Raw genomic sequence first — 17430 nt, 5'->3', positions numbered from 1 at the left:
TAGATCTCATGTCATTGCTAGCCATAATTATGTCATCAACATAAACTAAGATGGCAGTGAAGGAACCATTATACATTCGAGTCAACAATCTATAATCTCCCTTAGATTGAGTGTAACCATGCTGGATGATGAAGGAGGAAAGCTTGGCATACTATTGCCTCGAGGCTTGTTTAAGGCCATATAAACTTTTGAGTAGCCTACAAACCTTTGTTTCATTTGATGTGGGGTAACCAGGTGGCAATTTCATGTATACTTCTTCATCAATATCACCATGAAGGAAGGCATTATTGATGTCGAATTGATGTAAATACAAGCCTTTGATTACTGCCAATGCTAGTAAGGCTCTCACAGACGCTATCTTAGATATAAGGGAAAATGTTTCATGATAGTCTATACCTTCTTCCTATGTGTATCCTTTGCAGACCAATATAGCCTTGTATCGTTCAATGGTCCCATCAGCATTGTATTTTAACTTGTAAACCCATTTGCGTTTGATGGCTTGCTTACTAGGAGGAAGATCAGTGATAACCCAGGTTTTATTCTATTCAAGAGCTACAATCTCACTCTGCATAGCTTTCTCCCAATTAGGATTCTTAACAGCATCATGATAGGAATAAGGTTAAGTGTTTTTAGTGATAAAGGTGACAAAGGTCTTGTGTTTAGGTGAAATGTTATTATAGGATAAAGTAGCACAAAGAGGAAAAGGACTACCTGGAGCTGTAGGACCTTGTTCCTTATTGGACTCCTGTGAATGGGTGAGAGAGCTAGCTTGCTGACAAACGAAGTGTTCAAGGTGGGATGGGTGGCCTTCTAGTTCTGGTAGATCTCTTTGGGAGATAAGGACTGCCTATAGTGTGGTTTGAGGTTTCACGAAGAGGTTGAGGTGATGTTAAGAACTGACTTGGTGTATTTTTTGGGTTGTTAGGTTCTGCAATGGCATCAGCTGGTGTAGGAGAGCCTTCATAGGAAAAGTCCATAATAGTAGGATGAGGAAAGGGAAGTTGAGTAGTAGGGACAGGTGTGACTTCTCCAGATTGGAAGGGGAAAATGTCTTCATGAAAAATAACATTCCTCGAGATGAAGATTCTTTTAGTTTGGAGGTCTAACAGTTTGTATCCTTTTACCCCCAAAAGGGTATCCCAAGAAAACACACTTCTAACTTGGGCATCAAACTTGTGTCTGTTATTTGAAAGAGTTGAGGCAAAGGCTAAGATACCGAAGACTCTGAGGTGGGCATATGCAGGCTTGGCTTTAAAAAGGAGTTCAAAAGGAATCTTGGATTTTAAGATGACATATAGGGTTTGGTTGATGAGGTAGATTGCTATTAGTGCACAGTCACTCCAATATCTAACATCAAGTCCACTTTGGAATCTCAAGGCTTTTGCAACATTTAAAATGTGCTGGTGTTTTCTTTCAACTGTGGCATTTTGTTTAGGAGTCTCGACACAAGTTCTTTTATGAATGATGCCCTTCTCATGATAAAATTGTTTCATATCAAACTCCCCTCCATTTGTCACTTCAAATGGTCTTGATTTTGGTTGCAAATTGAGTTTCTATTAGGGCACAAAATCCTTTTAAGGTAGAACTTGCATCAAATTTAAATTTCAAGAGATATACCCAAGTGCACCTGCTGAAATCATCAACTATAGTGAGAAAGTATCGGAAACCATCATAAGAAATTTCATTACATGGTCCCCAAAGATCACAATGAATGAGTTCAAAACGACGTTCAGATTTGTGTTGACTACAGGGAAAAGAAAGCTTGTGAAGCTTGGCTAAGGGACAAACAAAGCAAGGCTTAGCACTTAATGAAGTTTTGCATACTAGTTCAAGTTTAAGAAAATCTAATTTGACTGATGAAGGGTGTCCTAAGCAATAGTGCCAAAGGTCCAAGCTCTGGCTGTTGGTAATGGCAGCTGCTTTTGGTGGTATGTTGGCGACTTTGGATAGGGCTTGAGTCAAAGATGCTGGAAAGACTTCATTCTGCAACAAATGGTATAACCCATTCTTCACCTCACCCATTCCAGTCGTGTGCCAAGTCAAAAGGTCCTAAATAAAATAATTTTTAGATAAGAAAATGAGACAACACTTCAAGGTGTGAGCTAATTTTTTGGCAGAGATGAGATTAAAGGAAAGGATGGAACATAGAGAACATTATGAAGGATAAGAGCTTTTGTTACTCTCATTGTGCCAATATGGGTCACAAAAACAGCTTCTCCATTAGGCAAGGTTACAAAGTAGGAGAGTTCAGTTATTATGGTGGTGAAGAAGCAGGTTGCATAGACCATTTGATGTTGCACCTGTGTCAATTATCCAGGGAATAGTTGAAATATCTTTGGGCTTGGTGGTGTAAGCTGAGAGACATAGAGGTATACTAGAGAATTAAGGAATGTATGCATCATGAAGAGTAGCAATAATGGTTTGAATAGAATGAACCGAGGCTTGACTAGTCTGCTAGAGCATGGCCATCAGTTGTTGGTATTGCTCTTGGGTTACAGTGCTTTGACCTTCATGAGTCCCTTGTTCTGAAATAGGTAGAGCAGATGTTGATACTTGATGAGCATACGAGCCAGCAGGTGGAATCCTACCATGGAGTCTGTGCCCTGGAGGATAGCCATGAAGTTTATAACATTTCTCTACAGTATGACCAAGAATATGGCAGTGATTGCACACTATTTTTATGGGGTTGGCCTTGAAACATATCTCTAGAAAGTGACCATGAATTTTGTAATGAGAACAGTAGTATTTGTCACGTCTCTGAGAGTTGTTTTGAGTTGTGAACTGTCTGGTGCTATCCTTGGCTAGGAGAGCAAGAGATTTAGTGGGAGAAGCATCAAAAGATATCTCTCTGTGCTTCTCTTCCTATTGGATAATCGAGTAAACTTCATTCAAATTGGGAAAAGGTTTAATAAGCAATATATGTGCCTTCAAACCTTTGTAGGACTCATTGGATCCCATTAGGAACTTCATTATCCAGTCCCTCTATTGATTTTTGATCACTGTTTTCAAGCCACCACAGCTACAGCTAGGGATGGATTCATAGTTCATTAGTTCATCGAGAAGTGTTTTTAGCTTGGAGAAGTTGTTACTCACCGAATCTTATTGTTGCATCAAGGCAGCTATCCCTTGTTTGATTTCATAAATCCTTGGGGCATTTTGTTATGCTAGACAATGCTCAAGCTCAACCCACAACTGATGTGCTGTTTCTGCATATAGGGTGCTGCATCTGATGTCAACCGAAATAGAGTTTTGTAGCCAAGTAATAACAATATCATTGCATCGAAGCCAATGATCCATTAAGGGACTATCAGGATCAGTTGGCTCACAAATGCTACCATCGATGAAACCCAGCTTGTTCTTAATATGCAAGGCACGCTTCATTAACCTTGCCCAATGATGATAATTCTTGGAATCCAGCACTTGCGTGACGAGTAAAGCTCCAGAGTGGTCATTAGTGCTAGTGAAGCATGGACTGCTAGGCTATGATGGATGAAGATGGTTTGATTGATGGTTTAAGGCTGTTGAATTGGTGTTTTGGTTTTGGTTTTGATTGGTGTCTTGATCGGAATTGGTAGAATCAGTTCGAGTCATTAAGACTAACTTGGCTCTAATACCATAAAATAGATTGAAACAAAATGAAGAGAGCATAGGAAGAAGAGAAAGCAATACAAAAAAACAGAGGAAGGGGATATGGAGTTGAAGGAGCTTCAAGACTTCATCTCATTTTCACACCCTGAACTGTACACCATGATCAGAATAAATAAGGAGAGGGAATAACAGAATTCCAACATCTTGAGCATATACAACTAACCAACCAAAATTGATAACAGTAAGGGAATAATATAAACAAAAAAATAGATTTGTTCAAGCCATTCATGTAGGGTCCCTTCCTTCAGATTTCTGGTGTGAGCTAGAGAGCTAAGCTGGAGTCTGAGCTGGAGTTGAGGTCGAGGCATCCTTAATTTGTAACGCACCTTAAAACATGTACAATATGAAAGTTTTGGGATTTTATCTTATCTTTTTTTTTTATACCAAGAACGTCCCATTCGGAGTTTTCTAGAAAAAATTATGCCTAACATACTAAAGGCTGTCTGCAGCGAAAAACCCAAAAACCAGCCAACCAAACCCTTGGCCCAGTCGACCGAACCTCTCGGGAAAAGTAGCGTAACGGTAAAAAAACGACTAGTTTTTAAAATAAATAATTATTTTCAACCCCCAACGATCATAAAACGGCTAGTAGGCTATTTTGGCTATAAATACAAGGTTTCTAACTTGTTTTAATTAGGAGAAAAAGAGAGATACACATCTATTATAAAAATCTAAGTTTTTGTTCCTTTGTTGTAAACCTTTCTCAAGCACTTTGCAATTTCTTTGTTTATCCTTCAAGTGCTAGCCTTCTAGAGTCTCCTTTGAGGTTCATTCATATTCATTTGGAAGTGTATTAGATTTTTATTTCAAGTGTACTCATTCGATCAAGTAAGGAGCATTCATTGTACAACTTATAATTTTCTTTCTACAAATGACGATTTGGGTGTGAATCGTGCCAAGTAAGGGGATATTGCTTGGAGATGTATCTCCGCCTACAAGGAGGGATTGTAAAGGCATCTCCACCTGTAAGGAGGGATTATAAAGGCATCTCCGCCGAGTGAAGGAGGGAGGTGGCTCCACCTATTGAAAGGAGTGAATAGTGAAATCTTTAAGTGGTTTTCTTAAGGCAAGGACGTAGGCGGGTATAGCCGAACTTTGTAAAATCCAGGTTTTATTCTCTCTTCCCTATACTATTTTATTTTTGCACATTTACTTAGAACACGAGCATAAACTGAATTTATATTTGTTGTTAATATTGATTGAATTTGCATTGATTAGATTGTGGTTAAAATTGTTTAAGCAATTTGCATTAATTTTTTTTAAATACCCAATTCACCCCCCCTCCTGGGATTACACCATTTCTAACACTTGACTCCCACATGAGTGGGTCCCGTAATATGACATTTCAATTTTCTTTCAATCATTTCACCCCCTCTCTCCTTGTTATCATAATATTATAAGATATGCTAATAAGTATATTAATTATTATAATTTATTTTTTATAACTATTTAAAAAATATTAAATGTTATAATTATTTGCCTAATTTATTAGGATGGATTTTGTATTTTTATAAAATGATAAATTTAATTTGTTAAATTGTAGAGATGGATATTTTTATTAAAATAATATATATTAACAGTATATGGATACAAATAACTAAATTATAACATATCCAATTGATATTAAAACTATAAGTATAATTTAATAAATATCATCTTCAAACTCATGAAATTACAGTAAGCGTCATTTTCTAAATTCAACTTTTAACCTATCGTGACATGATGCTAATATGAAAGCTTATTTTATTGCTTAAAAAATTATCTAACAAATACATTTGACCATAAAACATGTTATTGATATATTATATTTGTTTAAAAATATTTCAATCCAATGTGTAGAATTAATTTTTTACTCTAGATTTTACTTTTGAAATTCTCATTAAATGCTACAATGATGTATATTTATATTTTATTCTTTAAAATTATTTTTTATATTTAATTTACCCTGCTGAAAAGCACAAGCGTATTTAATAATATATATGAATTCTGAACAACTTGAATTGCTCCTTGTTTAACAACTAACATTTGTGATCCTCAACAAGGGTAGCAACATTTTGGGATGAGGGAAGGGCATCGGGGATTTTCTTTTTTATTGTTGTGTTTTTTTGTTTTTTTTGAAAAATAAAGGAGGATTTTTAATAATCATTGCAAACTATCCTACCCATAGGTAAGATGAAATTTATCCTAACAAGCAAGAAGGTTAAAAAGGGGATCTCGAGAGAAGCCAACAGAAGGAGCCTTGCCAATTGCTACAACATAGTGGGCTAACAAATTAGTATTTTAATATGACTTATATTACGACACCATCTTCCCTTGTGTTTCCCTATATTGTTTTCCTTCTCCCTCTCTTCTTGCATCAATTGACCCCTAACTGAGCGATCCCATTGGACAACCCTGCTTTCAAAATTTTTTTTCTAGCTATTCCTCCCCCCTCTCTCCACATCAACATAATATTGTTGTCATTATTATAAAATACACTAATAAAGTATATTAATTATCTTTATATCTAATAACTATTAAAATAATATTTTTGAATATTAAATTTTTTACCTAATTTATTAAAACAAATTTTATGTTATTTAGAATTTTTATTAAAATAACATATATTAACACATGATTGCAAATGACTAAATTATAAGTTACTATACCTATGTTAAAATTATTAGTATAATATAATAAATATAACTTACAAAAACATCAAATTATTGTGGATAATATTTTCAAAAATTAACTTTTTAAATATTAATTAATTATGAAATAATTTTAAAATGAAAATTTATTTTGTTGTTAAAAAATATCTAACAAATATAAATAATTTTTTACTATTTTTACATGAAACTTGTAGAATTAAATATTTTCTCAAATTTAATAGATTCTTTTTATGTTGTTACTGTAAAGCATCTTCATCACTAACTCTATTACATGTAATCATCGAGTTTTTTCTGATTCATCTTTTTTTTTAAAATATATTAAATAATACGCATGAATGCAAATGATTAAATTATAAGTTACTATACCTATGTTAAAATTATTAGTATAATATAATAAATATAACTTACAAAAACATCAAATTATTGTGGATAATATTTTCAAAAATTCACTTTTTAAATATTAATTAATTATGAAATAATTTTAAAATGAAAATTTATTTTGTTGTTAAAAAATATTTAACAAATATAAATAATTTTTTATTATTTTTACATGAAACGTGTAGAATTAAATATTTTCTCAAATTTAATAGATTCTTTTAATGTTGTTACTATAAAGCATCTTCATCACTAACTCTATTACATGTAATCATTGAGTTTTTTCCCGGTTTATCTTTTTTTTTAAATATATTAAATAATACCTTTTTTAGGAAAATAATTCCCGGAATAACTCTGACTTAATCTCGTTATTTGGTCCAGTGAGATTTAAAGGGGTCAGATACTTGGGTGTTGACACGTGTCAAGGCAAATCTCGCTGGACGAAGCAGCGAGATTTGCCTGGGATAAATGTTGTGAACATACTAGTATCGATTGTGTAGAATAAATAATTTATTTGAATAGGTGCATGGATGAAAATGCTCAATTTTTAAAGGGGACTCTACCGAAATTTTTACAGTAATTTGATACATTGAATGTATATGAAAGTTGTGGATGTAATGCTGTGAATGTACTGGTATCAATTGTTTAGGATAAATGTTTTTTTTTTAACAGGTACATGGATGAGATATGCTCAATTTTTAATGGGGACTCTGTCGAAATTTTTACAGTAATTTGATACGTTGAATGTGTATGAAAGTTGTGAATGTAACGTTGTGAACGTATTGGTATCAATTGTTTACAATAAATGTTTTCTTTGAACATGTGCATGGATGAGATATGCTCAATTTTTAAAGGGAACTCTGCCGAAATTTCAAAAGTAATGATTCTTTATATAATTGGACGCCCACACTACGCTAAATGAATATCAAATTTTGAGTTCCAATACTCAGATTACTATTATTCATATTATAGAATATTGGGTCAACAACAAATAAACAACTCAATATAACAGTCATATGTTATTAATATACATTAATAAGAAGATTATTTTTACTTAAAACTCTCTAATAACCATTATTTTAGTAACTACAATAATTTTCTACCTTTTTTCCCTTACTCCTCCCCACTCTTCCTCCTCTTAGGGCATGTAGCAGTTCCTATATTGTATCCCATTGGGCATTTACCATGCTTTATGTCAAAACAATTCATGCTTGCAAAGTAGGTCAAGAACTGCATGCTTACCACAAAAGAAAAAAGAAGATGACGTTAGACTTCATGAATTGTGAATGAAAGTTGCTGCCAAATGAGCATAGCATATCAGTGCAACTACACACATAAGGGTTGCCAATAATTAGAGGGCTGAACTTTATTCCTGAAATTTGAACCTTATATCTCCCTCCCCTCCCTACTGAACTCAACATGCATGCTCAAGCATGTACCAAACGAAGTCAAATTTCAAACTAGAAGGCTATATTTGTTAGCCAACACGCCTACACATATGAAGCATTGTTAAAAAAAATTTATGATCACAGATCTATTTCAAATTAATCTAAGGAAATAGTGTGGGTAACAAGTGTGAAAAAAGGACTTGGTAAGCACAAACACCTCTATAATTTGATCCAGATCAATGTTCAAAACCTGGTTGAACTGAGACTCGCTAACCCCATCCCTAAATCAAACAATTAATTAACTAATGAGTGAAGATTAATCTAAGTTAATTAACTAATGGATCCAAAGGATATGGATACTTGATGTTATTAAAAGCCATATTTTAGTTTCCAGTTAGGCGAATGCATCAAGCAACAAAAGGATTTTTTTTGGGGGGGAGGGGGTTTGAACATGCTAGTAAGGCCAAAAGATTATCTCATACACACATGGGGTACAAATCTAGAAGGCCACATCAAATGAGATATGTCGTTTCAAGACTTCAAGAATGTATAGTTTGAAGGTATGTTGGAGCTTTCAACTTTTATAAACAATTATGAGAAGAGAAGCATATGTATAAGTGCTAAAAACGACAAATAAAACAAGATCAAAGTTGAATGTAATTACCTGAACAAGACGGATCAAACACCTAAAAAATGCTATGATCAAAGCCACTACTGATAATCTCCACTGGTACACTTTAGCCATTATTTAATTATATCTTTACAAGAAAGAAGAAGAAGAAGAAGGGAAACGATAGTTAGGAAAGAAGACTCTCCATCTTTTGCCGAGTTGAAAAATGCGGTTTCCTTAGCTTCTTCCTCCTGCCATTTGTCCCATGCATGCATTTATTTAGTTATGCTATATATTTAGTATGTGTATTAAATGAAGTCATTTTAGGGCCCCAGACACAGGGCTTTATATATATATATATATATATATATATATATGTATATATATATGTATATATATAAACTCTGCTCTCCACATTCATTTGTGTTGGCAGGTGCCTATTACTGTGAATCAACATCAGTATTGAATAGCCATTAAAGTCCTTCACCTACCTTGACCTATTTCTGCAAAAACTGCAAAAGTAAATGCAATGTTGAGCAACATTATGAAACCAACATGTGCTAAACATGATCTTGATCAACCTGTCTCGCAAGAAACACTATTGGTGGAATTTAAAAAAGTGTCAGAAAGTGTTGCTTAAATTCTCAAGGAACAACTTGTGATTGTTGCGCACAGTGAAAATACCTTTGATGCAAGTAGCATTAAGAGACTATTATCCATCAAGTTTGAACTAGACAAGGTTAGTAATCTATTTTTTGCTGATGTTGATAAAAAGAGGTCTTTTCTTACTTCAAGCTTTTGGGTACTTTGGTGTGATCTTACAACAATAAACCCTCAAATTATGTATGCTACTTATTTAGCACATAGAGACACCGACAAGGTTAGTACCAAATTGCTCATTATCATGCAAATTTGATCCTTACAAAATTTCTTATATCTAAGCTTTCTTTGTTTTACTTTTGTATTAACATACAAGTCCTTAGGTTGTCTTGTAGGCAACCGAAGTGAGATTTTATGCTATCTTAAATACCAAATTGATAAGAATAGGTATAGTAATAACAAAAAAACCTATAAGCGCATTGTTAGGCGTGATAACACCAAGATATGCTGAGCCTTTCAGTTATGTGTTTGAGCTTATTCCGAGCTATGAATACTAATAACAAAAGTTATGATTTTTTTTTTTTTTAAGTCATAAGTCAATCTTCTCTAGTTGTGTTTGAAATATGTCTTTCAGTCTTTTCAATGTAGTCACTGAAGGCAGCTTTGAAAACAGTACCAAATGATCGAAATGGGAAAATGTCCAAGGAGTTTCTGCTTGTAGCACTGGATGAGATTGGGCCTTCGCTCGGTTTACCGCCATTGGATGAGATTGGGCCTTGACTAACTATGTTGAGGCCCTCACAAAGTTGTTAATTGCTATCACAAGACATCGCTTAATGTCTTGCAAGCTTCCATTGTAGAGGGGGCAGATGGAGATGATGAGGATGACCCCTTGGATGTGTGCAGTGTAGTTACTCAACGTGTTGAAGAAGCAGGAAAATGGACCAAAAGTTACCCAAGTGTATGACTTTATGTTTCTGGATCTGTGAATCAATGGGAAGAGGACCTCTGCAATGGTGGAAACTAGGGCTACACGTAACTTTGTCTCACAGCCAGAAGCATAGAGACTCAACTTGAACTTGAAGGACTTAGGACGTATAGAGAAGTGGTTAATTCCGCGGCTCAGCATACTTTAGAAGTAGCCAAGTAAGTGACTATGAAGCTTGGACAGTAGGTGGGACATGCAAATTTCATAGTGCCGATGGATGATTTCCAAGTGATAGTTGGAATGATATTCTTAAGGTAGTATCGATGTTGTTTGCTAATTCCTTTTGCCTGGGGGGGGGGGGGGGTTGTCTTGCATGGTGCAAGCTGTTACAAAGAAAGGAGATGACTATAAATAAGCACTAAGATCTAAAACTAAAGTCTTCAAAAAATTCTTAGATGAGGGTCATTTTTTGGATAATTTTGTAAATTTGTAGAATGGACAAAACTATTAGACTCTATTTGCATCCAAGATTTTGTGGAAGGGAAGGAAGCCATAAGAAATAAAAAAAGAAAACAAATTAGAATTATTAAGATTGTTAGTTAATAATATCAATAATAATTATTTTAAATTAACATTTTAATATTTTCTATTCAATAAAATAATAGAAGATTTCTTTATTTAATTAAATATAATCTTACTATTAGTGTATATTTATAATGTATGACTATTATATTAATTTATGATAAAAATCATATTTTTAACTAAATTACAAAATGAAATTTATTTTATATGATAATTTAAATTAATAAATGATTCTTCCCTCAAATAATTTAATTAATCATTATTATAATAAATAAAAAAATGAGAACACAAAAAATTCTATATGCACAACAAATTTTGCTACTCGGTGCAGTTAGATTTAAATAAATTTTGCTATACCAAGTAGCGAAATTTAAATGACAATTCAATCTAATCTAAACGTGTAACAAGCAAATAGCGAGATTTACCTCTGTTTATCTTTGACGTGACACGTGACAAATGACAAATCTTGCTATTGTTTGATCTTTAGAGTTATAATGAGAAATACTTATTATTTAATATATTTTTTTTAAAAAAAGGTAATCGGGAAAAAACTCTGTAATCGCGATGTCGTGAGACATGAGTTCTGCGAGCAGAGACCGATATGTTTCGTACAATTTCATGCTTTTCCCATCGCTGAACGCTTAAATTTGCTAAGCTGAAGAAGATTTTTTCCCGAGAAAATGAAACTAAGGTAGCGGGAAAATGAAACTAAGGTGACGTGGAGTCAGTAATGGAAGAACCGGTGATTGTGTTGAGCAGTGGCGAGAATGGGGATGACGACCACGACAACGAAGTGCAGGTGGTTGAAGTGAAGGGTGGCGGATCCGTAGTTGAAGTGATAGATCTGACTTGCTCTCCTTATGATGATGAGTACGCTGTGCTTTCTGATATGAGAGGCTTCGAGAACCTCGCGGCGATGCTAGAGGCCGAGAAGTTTAGGAGGAAAAAGAAGAGAAAGAGGAAGAAGAGAAGGAAATGGCATGAATGTATAGCTCCACAACCAGCTGTACGTGGCTTGGATTCTTTTTCCCTTTTCTTGTTTGAGTTAATTTTGTCTTGTTTAGTGCCAATGAAGGCCTCTGGTCGGCTAGGCCTAGGGCTGCCACTGGCTTAGTTGTGGACTAAAAACGAAGATATCCACTAGTTAATTATTGGAATTTTTCCAAGTCTAGTTTCCCATGAGATTTCTCTTATAAATATTTAGTTTTTCCCTTTTTCGAATGCTTCACAGTCGGTACCAGAGTTTCCTTATTTATCATCCTTAATTTTTTGGAAGTAGTTTCCTTGTTTGTCATCGTACACTGTTCTTCAGATTTTCTCTTGGTTATTGCGCTTCCAAAATTGATATTCAGAATTTTGTGTGGGGAAAAAGGAAAATAAACTTGCCGGTCATCTGGTTTTAGTTGATTTTTTTTTTCATCCTAGGTTTTATTTCAAAAGCATCGCGGCTTACCGTTGTTGGTGGTTTTTTTTTTTTTTTTTAAAGAATAATTTTATGAGCCGTTGAGAATTGCTCAGAAATAACGTTTTTCCGATTACCTTGGTTTAGGGAAATTTTGAAAACGTAGAAGAGCAGATGAACCGCAAAGCTGTGGAAACAAATAAAGTATGGGAAACAGAGATTAACCCCATATCAGTAAAAGCCATGCCACAAAATCTTGGTGTAAGCTGCGTTCTCACTTTAAGCTTCAGCTTCAAGCACACAGCAGAATATAGTTTTTCTCTTCATGACAAGAAAATCATCATAAGGAAAAACCACAAGTGATGCTGTGGCATTTCATCATTTTTTGAAATTAATTAACTTTTTTTTCACTAAATAAATTTTAACAAATCATGAGATATCACGTCACTTGCCCCCTCTCAAAATAAAAGCCAAAACAGTATTGTTTTTATTTTTACTTTTTAAGAGAAATAATATTGTGTATGATGGAGAAAATGATCGATAAGTACCTGTTTTCTGGATTGTTTATTCATGTTGATCACTTTGAGGACTTATTGTCTCAAAGCAGAATATGGTAAATTTTTTTTTTTCTCTTATCCTAATTTTGAATTTTCCCTTTTTTTTTTTTTACTTATGCGATCATAAATTAAATAATTGAATAAGTTTGAGCATGTTGTCTCACCCTTTCACCCTGCTGTTTTTGGTTTATTCTGCAACAGGAGGAGACTGGAGAGCATTTATATTTGTAAACACACTACACAAAAATGTGTGTACACACAAATGTGTGTATATATTGCCATGTCCTTGCCATTTTGATGTCATACTTTCTTAGGACATGCTGTGCTGTGGACTGGCTCCATGTCTATACCCATGCTTCAGAGTGTTGTTACTGCAAGTGATTCTTAGTTTTCAAAAACCTTGGGTGGATCCCTTAGGTCGTTGTTCATCTATTCACCCTTTTTCCCCTTCTTTGACTTTCCATAGCAACTCTGTTCAATCTTATTTCTCATTGTCAATATCCATTAATACACCTTCAGATGCTTCTGTTTTATTCAATCCCATGTTCCCTACCACTCCATCAACTTTCACCTCTTAACTGAATTGAGAGAACTACCCTTTGCCTGAGTTTAACCATGGGTTTTACACAAGTCAGATGTTTGACAAGAAGTTAATATTCTTATGCTAGCAGATAGTTTCCTTTGAGTTGGATTTTCTCACATTATTTATATTAGAGTCTAGCCCACAAACTATAACTTTTTGGGGTTGTGAACCTATGAAGCCAGCTAACCTTTGAAAAATAGATTAGCTCCTTAAGTTTTCAGGTATGCTAGGCTTAAAAATTCAAAAACACTCTAGAAGCCCAACTTAATGGTCAAATAATTAGAAAAAGAATGCTTGTGTTTGCCCACAAAAATCTTTGAGATGTTCATGTTTCCAAGGAAAATATAAAAGTTGTACCGCTGACATATGGTTTCTGCTAAAATCACTTATAAATGGCATGAACGTGTAGCCCTAGAACCAGCTGTGTGTGTGATGGATTCTTTTTCATTTTTCTTGATTTGGTTAATTTTGTTTTGTTTGGTGGCTGAGAAAGCTAATGAAAATGGAGACCTTTTCTTAGCTAGGTGTCACGGTCCGACTATTTTCACACCGTTGTGAAGGGGCCGTGCGGCGCTAGCTAAAGCACTCTTGCTTAACTAGCTAGCCTATCGTTTACCAACATTCATCCATGAAGCACTTTCATTAACATTCAATCAGATAGCAGTGGAAATAGTAATCAATTCATGAAAGCCGTGGCAACCAAGCAGTAAACATTGAAGCAAACGTAATTCATTAACAAATCCTCCGTTGACATGTTGTACTTAGCGAGGGAGGCAAGTAGGCTAAGCACGTTGACAATTGCTAGTGAGTTTTACAATGACTGATGAACACTCACCCTCCCCTAAAGAGGTTTTTATGTAATTATCATCTTGGCACTAGAAAACATCAAAGTGACCGAGGAGTCATACTGTCATATTTGGCTTACAAAGACTCTACTAGCAGAAAATAACCCTACACTAGTATTTACATGATGGAAACCCATCCTAAGCACACGAGATAAGTGGTCATAGGCAAGCATAATGCCCTGAACAAGCTTAGCTCGTGACATTCTCCCCCCCTTATGCGGTCGACAGCCTCGTAGACTTTTGGCGGTAGGTACACTTCAACTTTGTCCACAAATGACTTCAAATCTTCTGCAGAAATCCAGCTGATTTCTTTGTCATCTAGGCACTTCCACTTCACTAGGAACTTCTGCCGCTTCTTCCTTGAGGATATGAACTTTTTGTCTGCAAGGATCTCTTCAACATCATGTCTGTCAGGTTGCACTGTCTTCAACTCTGCGCTGTTTGACTGACTTCTACTTAGGTTGTTGGTGTTGGCGTTGAATGGCTTGAGGCAGTTGACATGAAACTGCGGTCTTCTCTCCTGATTTGCCCACTTCTTCATCTGCTTAGAAGCTTTCTCCAGATAGGCTTGGGCAAAGTCTGCATTCTGTCTCCCTTCACTGGTGAAGATGTACGCCCTAGGATTCTTTCGTTTGTACGGCTCGCCCACTGTGTGAGGTAACAGCGGCAGCTGGCCTATAACAAGCTCAAAACGGCTCTTGTTGATTGTTAAGCGCCTTTGGGTGTAGCCACAGAACGGAGCCACATCAAGTAGTTGCGCACCATTCTTCTGGTTGTCGTTGACACAATGGCACAAGTACTCATCTAGCAGCTCTTTGAATCTCTTCATCTGTTCGTCTGTCTGTCGATGATAACTCGAAGAGATGTCAAGGTGTGACCTGAATATCCTGAAAAATTCTGTTAAGAAGTTGTCAGCGAACATTAAATCTTGGTCACAAATAATAACTTGGGGAACACCCCAATATCTCACAATAGTCACAAGGAACAATTGTGTCGTCCCCTCTGCCGAACAGTACTTTGGTGCGGCCATGAAAGTACCATACTTCTTTCGCTCCCTTTTGTCTTGTTGGCAAGTGAGACAAGTTTAGTATAATCAACTACATCATCCCGCGTGTGCGGCCAATAATACCTCCCCAGTAGTCCTGTCATTGGAGTCATTCTCCGCGAATACCCCTCAACGAACTTCCTACAGTATCTAGTAAGGCCAAGAAAGGAACGCAACTCCTTCACTGTCGTGGGGATTTTCCGTTCTTGAATCATCCTTACCTTCTCCATACCCCTCCGGATACGACCTTGTTCAACTACTTGACCAAGGAATTTGTTGCTCCGCTGAGCGAAAGAGAAATTCTCCTTCTTCAAATCCAGACTGTTTCCCCTCAGCCTATCGAACACCTTCCGTAGATGCTCTTCATGTTTCCTCTGAAACAACATCGATGCTCCCAACGGTGTTTTGGAAGGGCAAACACATCCCGCTTCCACTTCATCAAGCTGTTTCCCCAACCCTACTATCTCAAGAGGCGCAATCTAACATGGGCCTTTAGCAGGTGGTTTCACTCCTGATAACAACTCGATCTCTTGCTCCACAGTCCGTCGTGAAGGCAAATTTTGAGGCAGCTTATCCGGCAACACCTCCTTATCCTCATCCAACACCGCTTGGATGGTTGTAGGCTCCAGCTCTTGGCTACCACCACCGTGGCTAGACGTGTCTGCTCACCCAGACCCAATCCTTCATTGAGTTGTATGGCTGAAAGGGACTTCCCGTCGTCTCCTTTCGTTGCAACGACTCGCACCATGCATGAGTGATCTCCCATCAGACACAGGGAACCAGCCGAAGGCATCAGCACTGCCCTCGTCCCCATTAGGAACTCCATTCCTAGAATGATCGGATAGTCATCCAATGGCACCGCTGTGAAATTCGCATGACCTTCCCACTGTCCAAGCTTTATAGCCACTTGCTTGGCTACTCCCAGAGTAGACTGGGCTACAGAGTTAATTGCTTTCATGCGTCCCGTATCCTTCTCTAAGGATAAGTTGAGTCTCCATGCTTCCACCTGCGAAACAAAATTATGAGTACCGTATCCATCATAGCGCGAGTACTCTTCCCATTTATCCTCAAGTCCACAAACATTAACCCTCTTACTCGTGTAACTTTCGGTGTTTTTGTCTGCTTTTCCAATGTGTTCACCAACCGCACTGAACCCACCCTCGGGGCATCATCCTCTTTCCCATCGTTTTCCACTGCCTGTTCTGCAATGGAAGCCTGTAAGGCATTAAGTGATGCTTTGTGAGGGCACTCAAAAACTCTACGAGGACCTCGACACAGGAAACACTCAATTTTACTCTTCCCCTTTGCATTGGGTGTGTTGAACCCTTGAGACGACGAAACTTCCTGTGAGGTTGATGATTTAGAGTCGGCTCCCCCACTCTTGGGTTTGCCATTCTTGAAAGACTTTCCACTGTTTCCCTCTCCGCCAAACCGTTTGGACGAAGCGGTCTCATCACCAGTGTAGTCTGTCAAGCGTTCTGCAGCCGCTTGTGCAGTTGACAAGTCTTGAACCCTTAGTCTATAAAGTTCAGTTCTTGCCCATGGTTTCATCCCCTCAAGAAAATAGAACAACTTGTCCTTCTCCGACATATCCCGAATATCCAACATTAAAGCAGAAAATTGTTTCACATATTCACTGATTGACCCCGTATGCTTGAGATCTCTCAGTTTTCTCCTTGCATTATACTTAACATTCTTAGGAAAGAATTGGGCCTTGAGCTCTCTCTTCAAGTCTGCCCAACTATCAATTACACAACTTCCATTTTCAATTTCTCTGTACTTGGTACGCCACCACAGTTTGGCATCACCAATCAAGTACATGGTGGCAGTATCCACCTTTGCCTGTTCTGAGGCCATCCTCACAATGCGAAAGTACTGCTCCACATCAAACAAGAAGTTCTCTAACTCCTTGGCATCTCGGGCACCCCCATATGTCCTGGGTTTTGGCACCTTGGTTTTGCTAACTCCCGAAGTGTTGGAGTTCCCCATAGCAAGAACCATCACATTCATCTTTGCATCTAGATCTGCCATCCGGGCCTGCAAAGCTTCCACTGTGGGGCGAAAGTTCTCTGACAAGTCGCCTAGCAAACCTGTTTGATGTTTTTGTGATCCCATCACTTCATCAACAAGTTCTCTCATCTGGGCCACCTCGGCGGCCATAGTGTTGGTTGTCTTTTCAACCTGTGCTTCCAGCACACTGATCCTCTCAGCAGTGT

At 36.7% G+C, this 17430-nt stretch overlaps 1 protein-coding gene across 10 annotated transcripts in view; it reads left to right on the top strand.

Moving 5' to 3' along the window:
* The first annotated feature begins 11308 nt into the window (after positions 1-11308).
* Positions 11309-17430, top strand: part of LOC131164052 (uncharacterized) — an 87513-nt gene continuing 81391 nt past the window's right edge. For 8 of the 10 annotated variants that reach the window (XM_058121050.1, XM_058121044.1, XM_058121019.1 and 5 more), the window contains exons 1-2: positions 11309-11788; positions 12332-12445. In XM_058121050.1, the coding sequence (XP_057977033.1) occupies positions 11513-11788; positions 12332-12445 (390 nt within the window). In that variant the 5' untranslated portion in view covers positions 11309-11512. The remainder of the gene's footprint in view (positions 11789-12331; positions 12446-17430) is intronic. The other 2 variants (XM_058121058.1, XM_058121035.1) reach the window with 1 other exon arrangement.

Source organism: Malania oleifera, chromosome 1, assembly GCF_029873635.1.
Source record: "Malania oleifera isolate guangnan ecotype guangnan chromosome 1, ASM2987363v1, whole genome shotgun sequence".
In the NCBI taxonomy this organism is placed as follows: domain Eukaryota; kingdom Viridiplantae; phylum Streptophyta; class Magnoliopsida; order Santalales; family Ximeniaceae; genus Malania; species Malania oleifera.
This window is presented reverse-complemented; position numbering and strand designations above follow the sequence as displayed.